Genomic DNA, 17,245 nt, shown 5'->3' on the forward strand with positions numbered 1-17,245 from the left:
AAACTAATAATTGATAGTCAATGATTAATAGTATAGACAGTTTCATCGAGCACAAACGTCTGGCCTGAAGTTAATTTTCTGTGTTGTAGAAATTTCATTTCTATTAATATTATGTAGTTTGTTTATGTTGTTGAAGCCGAAACCGTCTATAGACTTAAAATGATTGCCATATATTGTAATATCTCATTATCTTGTTATATTTCAGTCCTCTGATAACGTGGAGGGACGTCCAGCATCTCCTGGTGAAGACGTCAAGACCGGCTCACCTGAAAGCCAATGACTGGAAAACCAACGCAGCCGGACACAAAGGTGACCGCTTCGCAAAACTACATCACCTGTGCATTTCTTTCATTTCTAGAATGTGATTATAATATCAAAATAACAAAAGCAGAGGTGGATAGTGCTTAAGTATTTTTATAACTCGAATACATTTTTCAAGTGTCTGTACATTATGAGAGTGTTTTTACTGGGGAAACAGTTTTTACTCCGCTGCATTTCATTAATACATTTTTACATGTTTTTTTACCTTTAATACATGAAAAATCGAGTACTTTTACTTTTGATCTTTTATATAGGTATTACAGTAAAAGGTAAAAAAAACCCTTTTATTCATGAAATGTAGTTGAGTACAAAGTATGATGTATGCTTTTAAAACGTTTCCAAAGTAAAAACACTCTCATAAAGTACAGATATTTAAAAATGCATAAGTAATGTAAACGTCTGATAAAAAGTACTTGAGTGCGTTTAAATGTGATGACGGTTGATATTCAGTTTTGTACCGCATGCTTTGTAAAGTTTAAAATGAGTAACGGCAAACTAAAAACAAGAACTCGAAAATATCGATTGTTTTCTATAAAAAGAAAATTCCTCCTGAAGGAAAAAACGAAGATGTTCTTAAGAAAATAATAAGGAATGAAATTGTGTGTTTGTTTACTAGTCAGTCATCTTTATGGCTTTGGTTTGATTGATGCCGAGGCCATGGTGGTGGAAGCCAGGAGGTGGAGAAACGTTCCTGCTCAGCACACGTGCACCAAGAGCTCAGAGCGCCGGACCCGGTGAGGAGAGAAACTTCCACTCCATATACACCTCACCACTGTCATATCACATCAGAGGAAGAGTTCACCAAACACATAGTATCTGTTCTAACGTGTCTACACCGGACGAGGCGACAAAATGAAAAATGATAATGGGTTCTAATGCGTTCTTTCGTCGTGTCGCATCGCGCCGCGTCCAGTGTAGACTCACCGCCAGGTCATCTCTGAGGAATATATTATTTCATAGATGTTGTTTTTTAATAGCTAAGGAGATTTAAAGGGATAGTTCATCCAAAAATCAACTTTGTGTGATTGTTTACTTGTTTAGAGAACTCCAGGCGTCTTCGGAGCACAAATAACGATATTTAGGTGACATCCGAGAGCTTTCCAGGCCTCCTCATAGACATCATGGTGGCAGTTAAATTGGTCCATCCGCGCATAGTGGCTCTTCTGATAACGTGAGCGATGTCTGGTGTGTTTAACTCAGTCCCTGTGAATTTGAAAGACTCCAGTTCTTTCATTGGAAAACTATTATACTGAACGGCTTTTATTTCCATCAGGAGGCCATTGGAAGTAACTGGAGCATGTCTGACATTATTGGCTCAAAATCTGCTCTTCTTTGGTCCTTAAACAGGAGAACGCGTCCCATAGCTGGACCATCAGCAGACATGTCAAGATATCTGAACACCATAAACTGAAAACTTTAATTTCGTATCCCTGCAGAAGTCTGAATTGCTGTCATAATACGACCAGCGATCAAGACAATGATCATGGGTTGTGCCCACGTCTACATCTGTGCTGTGGTGACAGTTGTTTGCCTGTTTATCTGCGTGTATTTCTTCATGAGAAGCATGTTGACACAATGCTGTGTCCGTGTCAACATCGCAGGCGGACGGGAACGCACGGGTCACCATCGAAACCAGAATGCTTTGGCGCTGGTTCAAGGGTCGTTGGCTTGAGTTGTGTCCTGCGGCTTTGTTCCCAAACACAGTTTGAATGCTTGACTGTTCTGTGTGGCCTCATTTAAAGTGCGATATCTCCTGTGGCTGCGAGCTCATCAAACTTGATGTTGAAAGGGATTGTGGGTCCTTTCATATCTGGCCTCGGAGGATGAGCTGTCACTGCATTCAAAGGCAGATTGTGGTGTTGATGTGTTAAAGGGCCTGATGAAACTCGTGCGACCTTCTTTATATTATGATCTGTGCATTGTCGCATATCTTGTTTCCATTCAGACGTGCGTCAAGTAATTAAAGCGGGTTGAGAACAGCACTGAATCCGGACATGAAAGAGAAAGAAGTTGATTAAGTTATGTTATTTTTCTATTGTCCGTGTCACGGGATGTGATGCTTTCACACATGCTGTTTTGTTGGTCTTGGAACAACAGTTGTGCAAAAGAGATCAAATTCTCCAATCTCTAGTCATTGTTATAATAAAGGTTTGATAGACAAGTTAGTCCTGACGCTGACGTTGCGAATCTTAAAATCTCAAAAGATTGAAAAAAATCAAGCCACCGGGTGTCCTTGACAGCGGACTGGTGATGTCATTGATGAAAAAACATGCATCGCAATGAGCATTGCCTTATTTCTTTATGTATTCTTGCCTACGAAACGTATGCTTTACCTTGAATGCACTGTTCTGTAAGTCGCCTTTATCCAAAGCTTTTGCCAAATGCATCAATCTAAAATTATGTTTTGTCAATTGGATATTGGAAATACGCTGGGTAAGGGATGATGTAAACAGTTGCGTTGCGTTTAAATGATCTGCATTTTAAAATGTAGCGATGGCTGCGCTAATTTTAGGATGACGCAACACAACTTTGCACACCAAGAGTGAATGTAATTGTTTGCGAGGGTAGATTAATTACAAAGACGCGAATAGATGCAAATCCACTTTGGGCGACTCAATTGCCTTGAAATTTTAACTTGAGGGGAATATTCGCACAAAGAGCTTATTGACACATACAAGTTGACACGGTTTGCACGAAGACACTCCTTGTCATGCAATGTTTTTATTCACGCAAGTGAAACGAGAAAAACTAATCCCGCAGGTAATTTAGAGCAAGGAACGCGATGCTTCGCTTTGTTGTGCACACACCGTTATCTTCGCAAGTTGCTTTATGTAGATGTAGGTCATAATAAGATGCTTGCTCAAACCAACCCCCATATGGGGTAGTTTTTTTTAGGAAAACGATAGACCCTTATAAGATGATTGCAAGGTCATCATAAATACAAATTTAAATACAAGGTCACGGGAAGTTCTGAATGTGATCGGATGCAGTTGTGAGACATTAACTCCTACTTGTAAGTGGCTTTGGATAAAAGCGTCTGCCAAATGAATAAATGTAATGTAAATGTAACATGTACATGAAAACCTAAGTGAATTAGGTGCGTTGCATGTTTTTGAGTCGACATTGTTGTTCTTGAACCACACAAAACTATTGCATTGTAGATATGCTGTCAGAAACTACAAAGTACTAACATGTTACGTATTTCATCCGGATGCGTTTCTGCTCATTGTGATGCGTGTTTGTTGTGCATTGTGTCAATGACATCATCTGTCCCCGGTCAAGGACATCACATGGTTTGATTTTTGTCCCGGCTGTCCGCGCACACGTAATTTGCACTGCGTGTGAAAAAGTTGTCAAAACAAAGCAGCAGCTATTGATCATTTTAGCTCGGTGTCTGTGCCGCCGACTGGCATCAGCGCTCAATGCCTTAGAGAGAATTTTAACTGAAGTAAATAAATGAAAAAACGATGTTTGTTTATGTTGAAGTTACTGGGTAGTCATATATTTGTATTCGGTTTGTGCGTCATATTTTCAGTTTTAGCAAAATGTTGTTTTGGCCTGATGAAGTGTTGTGTTGAATTTCTTTTTATTGTAACTATTCTTGCAGTCATCACCATTCAAATGACAATCCAATAACTTGTGGTGAAAAGTCTATTCCAATTCAATTTCATGACCCGAGAAAGGAAACCTCAAATTAAACATTTCTCCCAACCATGATTCATTTTAATTGTAGATTTCTTTAGATGACCCTCTTCATGTAAATGGAAACACAGGCTTTGTAAAGGAGTGAAAATGCCTCTCGGTCACAGATGGCTTTACCCACTCGCAGGTTTTTATTCGAGGGTTTCTAATTGAAGGGAACAGACTTCCATTTTAAGCATGTTTTCCGGGGCACGTGAAACCGCCCACTTTATTTCTGGATGATGCCCGCGCTGAACGTGTGCTAAATAATGGCTGAAACCTCCAGTGAGTCATTTCACCGCCATCTGCGCTGTGTTGTTTATCAGCAGAGCCATAAAAGAGGTCTGTCATTATTAGAATGCCCTTGAAAAACAATATTATACAAACAAGACTCCAAATAAACAGACTGACCGAATGTATGATCCTTCACCGTAAATATGATGATGTTCCTGTTTGTTTTGGTTTTTCACAGTATCAAAGGCTCTAATGCTTTTCTCCATTGATTGATTGAGTCTCCAGTGAAGCTCTTTCTGTTCTGGAGAGGTGTGAATCAGAAAACTGTGAAGTTGTAATGTCATGTGTTCCTCCCGAAATATAGATTTCCTCAGTTGGGTGAAGCAGGCAGTGTTTTGAGCTTTTCTGTCCTTCTGGGACGTTCTTAAAGCCTGTTCACAACACAGGTGATAATGATAAATATAATTTTCTAAATTGTTCTAAATTCAAGAAAATAGCACACAAAGTGTAACAACACCAGTCAACGTTTACGACTTCGATCACTTCCAGACTGAGCCAATCGAGATCGACTCAAATTTAAAGGGTTTGCACATTCTTTTTTTGTTTTCGTTTTTAGTGTGAACGGGCCTTAAAATTTCTGTGTGGAGATTTTAGCGGCATCTAGTGGTGAGGTTGTGAATTGCAACCAAAGGCTCACTTCACCACTCCATTTCGAAGCACTAAAGTGGCTGACACAGAACAGATGTCGTCACGTTTTCACTTCTTTGCCGAAGGAGATAACGTATTTACGAAACGTGCTCTGTAGAGCAGTTTGTCCATTTAGGGCTACTGTAGAAACAACATGGTGAACTCCATGTAAGGAGACCCGCGGTGTATGTAGATAGAAATAGCTCATTCTGTGGTAATAAAAACCTAACGCTTCATTATCCGAGGTCTTTATACACCTCTGAAAACATAGTTTTGTATATAACATTGCATTTCTGTCAACAGATAATCCTTAATCTCACACATTGCACCTTTAATTCACGAGTTTAAGATGTTTTGTTTTGATCTAGAAACAGTTTAAAACAGTCACCCATCTCATAAAGTAAATACAAAAGATTCAGACATGACATGAAGACTTGAAGCATTAAAACAATGACGCTGTGTTTGCGGACATATGGTGAACTTTACAGAAAATAGTATGAAGGCTTCAGTCAAACAAAGTGATGTGGTCCGTAGTGTTTGACGCAAAAGAGGCGGAACGTTCCCAGAAGACGACTTTTCCTTAAAACACACTACAGTTCAACATCATTTTCAGAAACATTTGATCTCTGTCGTTGCTCAATGTGATTCCAGAACATCGAGAAAACAGGGAGTTTGTGTTTTTAGGCAGCGCTACACAAATCAGCTGTCATTGGCCTCGGACATTCAAGAACTAACAAGGATGCCTTATACCTCGAAAGTCTAAAAAAAACATCAAAGTAGTCCATGTGATTAACAGCTACGGACACATGGCAGCAGATTTTGATGAGAGAATTTTCATTTTTATGTCAACTATTTTCTTTAAACACTCTCTCCTAATGTAAGTGTAGTATTGAGCGGTCCTTCCGTAAGTGAAAGGCGATTTCTCTAACGTGTCTGTCCGATGAACATCATCAAAAACATCAGTGTGCGCTTTATTATGCCGTATAGCTAAAAGAATGTCATGTTCAGTATATGAATGAAGAGAGAGTTTAAGGTGCTGTGACCGGTGTGTTGTCCTCGTGCAGGTACATCAGAGCGGATCAGAAGTTAAACAGCAGCATGACGAGCACGGGCTGCAGTGAACACAGCCATCATCACCTCATGTTTCTGGAACACGTGCAGGTGCGTGTGCTCATCGTTCATCCTCGCAGAGGAGACCTGGAGATCAACCTCATCTCACCGTCCGGGACACGATCTCAGCTGCTGGCTCAGAGGTACGCCTCCTTTACTGCATGATCTACATATCATGCTTACAGCACACATCATGACTCGGCACACAAGTAGACATGCATAGAAGTCGAGAAATGTTCTTTTAAAGACATGGTTAAATTGGACAATAGAATTTTTTTGAAGCGACGAGAATGCTTTATGTGCGAAAAACAAACCAAAATACCGACTTTAATGGATATATTAAGACACAAACCCAATGCGCACGCGTGGAAGTGCTCTCGTGAACACGCACCATAGAATGACAAGACAGAGGAGAATATATCGAGCTTGTCTGGTTTCTGTCCCGCATGAATCTGTTGCCTGTCAATCACACGGCGCTCTCAAACTCGCTCTGTGTGTTCTTTCTCCAATCTCCCCTCTCTATACTTTTGTATTCTCTTAGCAGCTTCATCTGTACGGTCACCGGCCCTGAAAGATCCTGAGCATCATTCTTATGGCCTTCATGAATAAAACTCTCACCCAACGGCTTTTGCTTCAGCACGAGTCCAAATGTCTTTAAATCAAACACTGAAATGAGTTCATCTGACCACGAATTGAAAGTCATTGGTTTCTAAATGTCTAAATCCTGGTACTGTAGCATTGTCCACCTGCTGTGTTATTTTTGAGTGGCGACCCATCAGTCGAGAGCCATTTTTCAAAAAAACTTTTGTTGTAATAAAATGCTTTCTCTCCGAAACAATGTCTGTCTACGTGGACGTCCCACTATTCTCTTCTCTTCACAGCGAGCTCATTGTTTTGACGCTCTACGTCTCATTTACAGAAGACCAAAATCAATGATTTATGAATCCACCGCCACACGAACATCTCCCACCGAGCGTCTGCTTTAGCCGTAACCGACATGACAGTCTAATGGGGCTTCCCGCGTTCGGAGGCCATTTTTTAACGGCAGGTGTTCTCCCGACGCTCCCGCTCTCTCACCCCAGGCTTTCGCCGCTGGAAGAACGAATAATACGGTTGACGGAGCGTCCTGCCAATTGCCAGGAAAGACGTGTGCGTTGCATTATCACTGGTTTTGGAGAAAGACGCTGCGGTCGGGACCTCTTCTAATCTCATTTTTTCGACATGTACAGTACGCAGCCAGGGCCAAATTTACCATCTACTCGTAGCAAAAACCCTCTCCATTTGGAGGCTAGAGATGCGTACGAGCACTGTGGAGCACTCATTAGAGTAGTGTGATTGTGGACGGAGCCCAAGGCTAACACGTGTTTTCATCTAAAGGGCCGAGAGTTCAGAGGAAACACAAGCGGCTCAAGAGTTTCGAGAAACTTCGGCTCACAGCTGGTCTCTGTCGGTGGGGTGCGTGAACAAATGAGAATCACTTCTTTGTGAACGTCTGACGCGTAGAGAGAGAGGATGCTGTGATGAGAACCTGGATCACCTCACTGAATACATTAAAGTTCACCTTCAGCCTCGAACTTCCTGGTCAAAAAACTCTTTCTGGAGTGCGTGTGCTGTGTTTCAAGAGCAAACTGAAATAGACTTCAGTTCTGGAACGCCCACTTTTCATGACCCAATCCAAAGTCCCGCCCACATTTTGCTGTCATTGAGTTTGGGATTTTTCCTAAATGTGTTAGACGACAGAAGTGGGTTGCAAATGACATATCGCATGATTTTAAAGCTGCAATCAGTAACTTTTTTGGTTTAAAAGAAACAAAAATTGTGTATATAATAATGGCTTATAACAGTGGTTTAACAGTCGAGCTGATGGGTGTGATTTACGTAAGAACATAACCTGCAATTTTATGCTGAAAACAAAGATGGCGATAAAGAGGCAAATGTTACAGACTGCAACTTTAATGTCATTAAACATCATGTGTAGAACGTTGGTGTTTAGTCAATAATTTCGAGTTTTATTTAAAAAAATTAAGAAAACATATTTACAATAATACAAAGCCAATCTCACAGCCAAGCATGCAGCACTGTTTATTAATTTATTTTCTTTTTTTACGTGAAACATCTAAATATTACAATGGTGTTAGCATCCCGTATAGAAAATGTACTTAAGTCAAAACATAAAAATATAAATGTTTGCTTGGGATCTGTGTGAAAATAGCTGGATAGATACTGTATGATCCTGGTGAACTGTGTTTGAACTGCATAACCAGACACTAACAGTTTCACCTCATTTTACGATTTCGACAAATTATTTGTGCTTTTAAACCCACGTATCTGCTTTAACTTCAACTTTTAATGCGTTACAGTGACATTTTTTTAATAGAAATTGTATGGGATGTATATAGACAATTAAGTTATCAATAGTCTGAAATATTTCTGAGTCAAGTTAGCACCAGACGTATCTCAGATTAGCACTATATTTCTACTAGATTCGCACTTTTCTGCGTTAGTTTTTAGAGCTCACTGTAGTTAACTGTAATTACAGAACGACCTGATTGTTATATAACCAGATAAAGTTTATAACACCGTGTCATGCCAACTGCCCCGAGATCACACAAACCGAGCCAAAGCGTCCATCTGTTCCATCACTGTGATACAGTCCTGTGACGTCACGTCACAAATCTTTCCCTGTGAACCCTGTTGAGCGACGCCAGCATGCCAATGCCAATATGAGCAACGATCTTTTCTCATTCTTGATATACGCTACTGAAAATCACCTCAGAGTTTTTTTTCTGAACATGAATCATTTGCTAATCACTAACCGAGATACAATCAGGTGACTATTATTTCACATTTTCCGTGCTGATTTATGAGAAACATCTGCAGAATATTGGGATTTTATTGAATTCAAATTGCAGCGCCAGATAGCGCAGGTACGTCTGTAAGATGTCTGCTAAAGATCTGGAAAACTTCTGTTGTGTGAAAACATCTGATAAACGTCTTAGAAAGAGCCGTTTTACATTCATTATAAATCATAAACATCTTACCGGCATCTTCTAGATATCTATATAATATCTGTCAGAAGACATCTCAGAAACATATTGCACACGAGCAAACAATACAAAATATGTCTTTCAGATGTAAATGCAGACATCAAATAGACGTCTCCCAGATGTATGTGTGCTATCAGGGGCTATTTCAGCTTTTTCTTTACCGCTTCTATCAATGCTCCCCAGCTAGCACAGGTACGTCTGTAAGACGTCTGCTAAAGATCTGGAGATCTGGAAAACATCTGCTAAACATCTTAGAAAGAGCTGTTTTACATCCATTCTAAATCATAACATCTTACAGACGTCTTCTAGAGGTCTATATGACATCTGACAGCAGACGTCTCAGAGATGTATTGGAGATGAGCAAACTATGTATTGCAGATGTCAAATAGACGTCTGCCAGATGTAGTGTGCTATCAGGATCAGTTTCTTATGTGATTAACCCACAGGTCTGAAAGCAGTTTTCGACCAATGATCAGCGAGTATAGCAGATAAATCCCTTACTCTTTCTCGAAGGTTTAATGTCTCTGTTTGTGTTCCAGATTGTTTGATAACTCCAACGAGGGCTTTAGGAACTGGGAGTTCATGACGGTGCATTGCTGGGGGGAGAGAGCGGAGGGCACGTGGACCCTGGAGATAACCGACTCGCCCTCTCAGATGCGTAATAAAGAGGTGTTGGGTAAGAATCGTGTGGATTAGTGCCAGGAGTGTGGAAAACACTTGAGAAGTCTGTACGACACCTAACCTCAGTTTTGTCATTCATATGAACACCGCGTGTGAGCGCCTGAAGGAACGGGAGACATTGGTCATAGAAAGAAGTATAGGGTGAATGAAAATGATGCAAATCACATTTTTGTCTGTTTAGAAATATTTCATATTTTTTTCGAGAAATGTCTCAGCGGTTTTGTGTTCATACAATGGAAGTCAATGGGGTTCAGTGTTGTTTGGTTATCAACATTCTTCAAAATATCTTCTTTTGTGTTCTGTAGAAGAAGAAGAACGTTTTTGGGGGGTGAACCGTCTCTTTAACAGTGATATAAGTCGAGCGGTTCATGGCGTCAGTAGGCTGCACTGTGGTCTAGATCTTGTGCTGTTTATTGAAAGGCTACACGAGTGTTTACATACTTGTGTCGAGTACGTTTCCTACCTGAACGGCCACGTTTCTGCTTTTTGTTTAGTTTAGGCGGGCTTACGTTTAGTCTGTTTCTGGTTTGCCGTTATCTGATTCATTGTAATGCAGAACAGATCTTCCTCTGTCGCACTTCAACGCTCAGTCTCTTTCTTCTCTCTCAGGTAAGCTGAAGGAGTGGACACTAATCCTTCACGGCACGTCTGAGCACCCCTACCAATCCCAGAGTTCCCATCACGTTCGCTCCAGGATACTGGAGATTCCCACGGCAGACAGAGAGATGAAAATTCTTGATTCACTGCCAGGCGTCACTGAGCCAGAAGAGGAGGAAGAGGAGGAATATAATGGTAATGTTAGTCATACCCAGCGCGTCTTTTCTGTGTAGAAATCTTGCGGAATTATGTCAAATGCTGAGACTGTAATGCTCTTATTATCAAAGTCGGAGCTTTATACTTTTTAACTTTTCCAGAAAGCATTTTAAAACAAAAAAATAGTTGCCAGCGACAGCATTTTTAAACATATTCACCAAACTTTCATAACCCTCAGAATGTTTTGTTGAATGAATTCTGCTCCACAGGGCGCGTTTTGTTAATACAGATCTCCAAAGAAGTGAAAACGCGACGACATCTTGTGCTGCATTCAGATTATAAGCGATTTTGTTGCTGCAAGTCGCCAGTGGGCGTTCCCACTACCTGAGTGCCTGAGTGACGACATCCACTGATCACGTTAGCTCTACCATCTTCCTATTGGCTGTCGCTTCTGAAAATCGCTCTTCATTTGCATGAAGTTGAAGATTTCTCAACTTTTTCGTGACACGCCCATCCGGTCGCCAAAGGTTGCGACGTTGTATAAAGACTTGTGTCTGCGCAGCCAGTGTTGTATAAAGAAGACGCGTGTCTGCACAGCCAATGTTGTATAAAGAAGACGCGTGTCTGCGCAGCTCACATTGTATAAAGAAGACTCGTGTTTGCACAGCTCACGTTGTATAAAGACTTGTGTCTGCGCAGCCAGTGTTGTATAAAGAAGACGCGTGTCTGTGCAGCTCACGTTGTATAAAGACTTGTGTCTGCGCAGCCAGTGTTGTATAAAGAAGACGTGTGTCTGCACAGCCCACGTTGTATAAAGACTTGTGTCTGCGCAGCCAGTGTTGTATAAAGAAGACGTGTGTCTGCACAGCTCACGTTGTATAAAGACTTGTGTCTGCGCAGCCAGTGTTGTATAAAGAAGACGTGTGTCTGCACAGCTCACGTTGTATAAAGACTTGTGTCTGCGCAGCCAGTGTTGTATAAAGAAGACGTGTGTCTGCACAGCTCACGTTGTATAAAGACTTGTGTCTGCGCAGCCAGTGTTGTATAAAGAAGACGTGTGTCTGCACAGCTCACGTTGTATAAAGACTTGTGTCTGCGCAGCCAGTGTTGTATAAAGAAGACGTGTGTCTGCACAGCTCACGTTGTATAAAGACTTGTGTCTGCGCAGCCAGTGTTGTATAAAGAAGACGTGTGTCTGCACAGCTCACGTTGTATAAAGACTTGTGTCTGCGCAGCCAGTGTTGTATAAAGAAGACGTGTGTCTGCACAGCTCACGTTGTATAAAGACTTGTGTCTGCGCAGCCAGTGTTGTATAAAGAAGACGTGTGTCTGCACAGCTCACGTTGTATAAAGACTTGTGTCTGCGCAGCCAGTGTTGTATAAAGAAGACGTGTGTCTGCACAGCTCACGTTGTATAAAGACTTGTGTCTGCGCAGCCAGTGTTGTATAAAGAAGACGTGTGTCTGCACAGCTCACGTTGTATAAAGACTTGTGTCTGCGCAGCCAGTGTTGTATAAAGAAGACGTGTGTCTGCACAGCTCACGTTGTATAAAGACTTGTGTCTGCGCAGCCAGTGTTGTATAAAGAAGACGTGTGTCTGCACAGCTCACGTTGTATAAAGACTTGTGTCTGCGCAGCCAGTGTTGTATAAAGAAGACGTGTGTCTGCACAGCTCACGTTGTATAAAGACTTGTGTCTGCGCAGCCAGTGTTGTATAAAGAAGACGTGTGTCTGCACAGCTCACGTTGTATAAAGACTTGTGTCTGCGCAGCCAGTGTTGTATAAAGAAGACGTGTGTCTGCACAGCTCACGTTGTATAAAGACTTGTGTCTGCGCAGCCAGTGTTGTATAAAGAAGACGTGTGTCTGCACAGCTCACGTTGTATAAAGACTTGTGTCTGCGCAGCCAGTGTTGTATAAAGAAGACGTGTGTCTGCACAGCTCACGTTGTATAAAGACTTGTGTCTGCGCAGCCAGTGTTGTATAAAGACTTGTGTCTGCGCAGCCAGTGTTGTATAAAGAAGACTTGTGTCTGCACAGCCAGTGTTGTATAAAGACTTGTGTCTGCGCAGCCAGTGTTGTATAAAGAAGACGCGTGTCTGCGCAGCCAGTGTTGTATAAAGACTTGTGCCTGCGCAGCCCGCGTTGTATAAAGAAGACGCTTATCTGCGCAATGTTTCTGGTGTCATGAGGTGAAGGGTGTTTTGTGACTGTATTTCAGGATCTTGTCATCATGAATGTGGAGATCAAGGATGTGATGGACCAGACGCTGATCACTGTCTGAACTGTGTTCACTTCAGTCTCGGCAGTCTCAAGACTGGCAGGTCTGAACCCATGACACATTACAACACCTGTTCCCCTTTTCATTTATTTATCATGTGCTGCTTCCCGACATGTTGAGTCTCATGAACCTGATGGCATTTTGATCTCTTTGATCATAGGACTTGTGTGAGTCACTGTCCACTGGGTTGCTTTGAAGACGGAGATGCCAGGCGGTGTAGACGCTGTAGTCGAGGCTGTGAGAAGTGTGTCGGACGTGGAGCCAACGAATGCAGGTCGTGCAGGAGAGGACTTTACTTTAACTCAGAGGAGAACAGCTGCGCAGAGAGCTGTCCCGCCGGCTATTACCACGACGAGGGTGAGGGACGCACGGTCATTACACTCATCACGAGTTTATTGACCGGTGAGAGTCACTGGCCCGGAAGAAATCTCCTCGATGTCGCCACAGTTTTGTTGTATTGCTTACACACAAAATCAACACATTTGTAAGAGTATGGAGGCAAAATAATCTGGATTTGAGTGAATTCGATGAGAAACCTTTGAGTTCATATTGAGATCTTCAATAATATTGACTTTTGATTGCAAACTTGACAAATTGTTGAGATCTCTAATGACATTTGTGAGATTCCTGACTCGTTCTCTCCGGAGAAATATCTGAGACGCAGACTCTTCATGTAATGTCACTGGTGTCTAGGAGAAATCAGATGAGGTCAGTGATCGTCTGGAAGCAGAAGATTAGGATTACACGTATGCATGTGGCATGGGTTTATATTTTGTTTAGAACAGATGTTGGGATGGGGCGGCTCCTGTAATGAGCGTGTGGATGGCCGTCTTTGACACTCCGTCTGCGTTGTGTAGAGAGATGATCAAATCCAGTCACGACTTTGACTTTGCTTAACTGCTGTTTGTGTCTCAGCCGTTGAACACATGCAGAGCTGCGTGTGTGGAGCAGATGTTTATGTGAAACATGAGTGGATGCAGCAAGATTTCCAGATATTTTCTGATAATAAAAAACGTTTACAGTTTAAATGTCTCTCTGGCTCTCTCTGTATGTGAAATGTCTGTATACTCTATATGTGACCCTGGGAAATTGAGATTTATACATCATCTGAAAGCTGAATAAATAACCTTTCCATTGATGTATGGTTTGTTTGGACAATATTTGGCTGAGATGCAACTATTTAAATCAAAACATTGATAAAATGGTCTTTAAAGTTGTCCTATGGCAGGCCATTGTTAAGAAGAAACAGGTTTGTTTTGACGCTCTCTATTGGCTTACAGCTGGAATGATGTTGTGGGGAGCAGATGAACCCGAAAGCTTTACATAGATACCAAATTTGAGTGGGTAAAAGAGCGGACAGCATCAGTTTGTAGGCATGTTTCCGGACATTTTTGTTCGCGATGTTACTGCATCTACTCACAAAATTAAGTTTTGATATATTTATGGAAGGAAATGTGCAAAATATCTTCATGTATCATGATCGTTAATCAAAGTCCCCGTGATCCAGAAGTTACGATCGTTTTTACTTCTGTATTCTGACACATTTCCGAGTGAAAATTAGTGGGCGTGGCTTGCGTTTTTCACTATGAATTTATTTTGATGTGTAAAACAGCTGTTGCATTGATTTTGAAATGGAACTGGCAGCAGACTGACAGTTGAAGGGGAGGAGTTAACGGATGCTCCGCCCAAGCCATCTAGTTTGCGTCATTTAAGATGGATAGTCATTTTAGAGCGGAAGTGCATTTTCAGATTTTAACGGAAGATTATGAGGGTACATGGATTTTAAAAAGAAAATGACCCACTTTGATAAGCTATTTACTATAAACGCTGCAATATTTCATGAAAAAATAAGAATGGTCATTTTTAATTTCACTGGGACTTTAATATCCAAATGATTTTTGGCATAAAAGAAAAATGGTAAACAACATAAACAAACGTTACTGCGCATGCGCGCTTTTGTGGCCCAAACTTAACTTCCGGGACACATCCTGAAGATTATTTCTGATAACAAGCAAAAGAAATAACCAAAAATTTACATTAGCTAGCAAGTTAAAAGTATGTTTAGTCAGTAATATTTTGGGTTACCAGTAGAAGAACTGTTACTTGGCTAAACTTAAATGCGACAAAGTTACACGACCCATTCAACAAATTGTTTAACTATTACAATAATTATACAATAAAATGGTAATATAAATTAAATAGTTATTTTATTAGCCACTAGCCAGACCGATCAACAAACACAGACCGGAAATAATCTTCCGTCCAGACGTGTGCGTCCTATGAAACGTCTATAGACCGTTTCATCGGACATGCACGAGCCTGACCCCCAGTTAACTTCCGATTTGTGTTTGGCTAGTGTCAATAATATAACTATTTATATTTAATTTAATTTATGTTAATATTAATTTATATGATTATTTATTGTATAATAATTGTATTAAATAAAGGATTTGTTGAATTTTGTTGTGTTCATTTTGCTAAATAAACAATGCAGTCTAAATTCAAAATGTAGTTTGGCCGCATTTAAACAAACAGTGTGGTACACTGACATCTAGCGGTTGAGCTTGTTATCGCAGTCTAAATTCAAAATATTGGAGAGACAAGTTTAGCCAAGTAACAGTGTAAACAGAAGGTCAGATTGAGCGCTGTGTGTTGTAGGTCACGGTATTTTTGCGCTTTACTGCACATTACTACAAATATCTGCTTTTCTGTGTGTGTTTCAGGTCAGAGGTGGTGTCTGAAGTGTCATGAGAACTGTTTAAAATGCTTGAGAGATGCAGACAGATGTACAGCATGTCACAGTGGCTTCAGGTAATACATTCTGAAATCTGAAATCATTTTCTTCCTCAACATTTCCGACTGAACCCTATACTGCATATTCTGCCGGTCACCATGATTAAAGTTTTATTTAGAACTGGTTAAATTTAGTTTCATACTGGACATAGTTAAATATGAAAAGACTTTGGCTGAATTTTTGTAAAATGTGTATGAATATTGTATGAATTCCAGTGTATGAATTTTAGCAGCATCTAGTGGTGAGGTTGCGAATTGCAATCAATGGCTCACTCCACCGCTTATCTCTCCCTTTCGAAGCACTATGGTGGTTAACACAGAACAGATGTCGTCACGTTTTCGCTTCTTTGCTGAAGGAGATAATGTATTTACGAAACTCTGTAGAGCAGTTTGTCCGTTTAGGGCTACTGTAGAAACAACATGGTGAATTACATGCAAGTGGACCCGTGGTGTATGTAGATAGAAATAGCTCATTCTAAAATATTAAAAGCATAACGCTTCATTATGTAAAGTCTGTACACACCTCTGAACGCAAAGTTATGTACTGTACGTATATTATATTGCATTTCTGTCAAATGATCCTCCAAAAATGAAACGCTGGAGTTTTAAGTAAATTGTTGACAGTCTGCTAAGAAAAAGAAAGATATGTACACAATCGTGCTTATTTGAAGAAAGGAAGACCAAAAAAATAATTAAAGCCGCATTCCACAGCTGGCCTCTCTTTCGCCATCTCTTTTTGAAACATAAAATTGAAGGTTAATTTACACATTTATCTAAATGTGTTGACGTCAAATGACATCAATTTGACATTTCCCATAAAATCTCACCAGACAGTTCAAATTATAAATTATTACCATAAGATAACTGTTCTCGGGATAAGGATTTTTATGGACTTCCTCAATAACCATAAAAAGCTCTAGATAAAAAGTCTTGATACTGCTAACATGTTTTCATGTCTTGTTCTGAACTATAATGCCTTCAGATTGTGGTACTGTAAAATGTTTTCCGGGATTATTTGATAATTGTAGCCGGATTGTTGATTAGAGAGAAGCATGTAATGAAAACCAAATGTTGGGTTGTTGAGCATTTGCGTCTCTCGTAACCTCTCAACTTTATCTCACACGGATGCGAGCGTGTTTTTATTGTATAGTGAGTTATGAACATACGTGAGGAGTTTGGAGTGAAGATTAAGCGGGAAGAAAAAAGTGAGACTTTAGGTTTTAGAACATTTAGGGTACATCTGGTCATCTTTATGCGTGCAGGCTTTGCTGTGGTGGCAATAAGGAGGCACAATAGGCTTTAGTTCTTGAAAGGCTGTCTGGTCATGTGAAGGCTAAAACGCTGCATGCTTTACGCTGTGACCTCTCTACAGTATTCAATCTGTCAGGGTTATATACCATACTGTCATGCACTGTGTTTTGTAGATAAAGATATTTCAGTCTGCATGTCTGGAAGCTTTTAGTTTCACATACTCTTGTTCGCTCTTTCTAAAAAGAGTTTTTCATGTTGTTATTGTCATTTTCAACCTCTGACCGTTAATGCCTCAGTGCCTTTATTTAACATAACAGTTCATCTAGCTACGATTGTGAAGAAAGGTTTTCATCTTACATTTACATTTAGTTATTTAGCAGATGCTTTTATCCAAAGCGACTTACAGA

At 40.6% G+C, this 17,245-nt stretch overlaps 1 protein-coding gene across 2 annotated transcripts in view; it reads left to right on the forward strand.

Annotated features, from left to right (window-relative positions):
- pcsk6 (proprotein convertase subtilisin/kexin type 6) overlaps positions 1-17,245 on the forward strand; it is a 46,044-nt gene that overhangs the window by 18,124 nt on the left and 10,675 nt on the right. The window contains exons 10-17 of one of the 2 annotated variants that reach the window (XM_057330310.1): positions 206-309; positions 938-1,055; positions 5,988-6,176; positions 9,620-9,756; positions 10,371-10,553; positions 12,735-12,837; positions 12,955-13,151; positions 15,518-15,605. In XM_057330310.1, coding sequence (XP_057186293.1) covers positions 206-309; positions 938-1,055; positions 5,988-6,176; positions 9,620-9,756; positions 10,371-10,553; positions 12,735-12,837; positions 12,955-13,151; positions 15,518-15,605 — 1,119 coding nt within the window. The remainder of the gene's footprint in view (positions 1-205; positions 310-937; positions 1,056-5,987; positions 6,177-9,619; positions 9,757-10,370; positions 10,554-12,734; positions 12,838-12,954; positions 13,152-15,517; positions 15,606-17,245) is intronic. The other variant, XM_057330319.1, reaches the window with a different exon arrangement.

The sequence above is a fragment of the Triplophysa rosa genome, linkage group LG1 (genome assembly GCF_024868665.1).
Source record: "Triplophysa rosa linkage group LG1, Trosa_1v2, whole genome shotgun sequence".
NCBI classification, from domain to species: Eukaryota; Metazoa; Chordata; class Actinopteri; order Cypriniformes; family Nemacheilidae; genus Triplophysa; species Triplophysa rosa.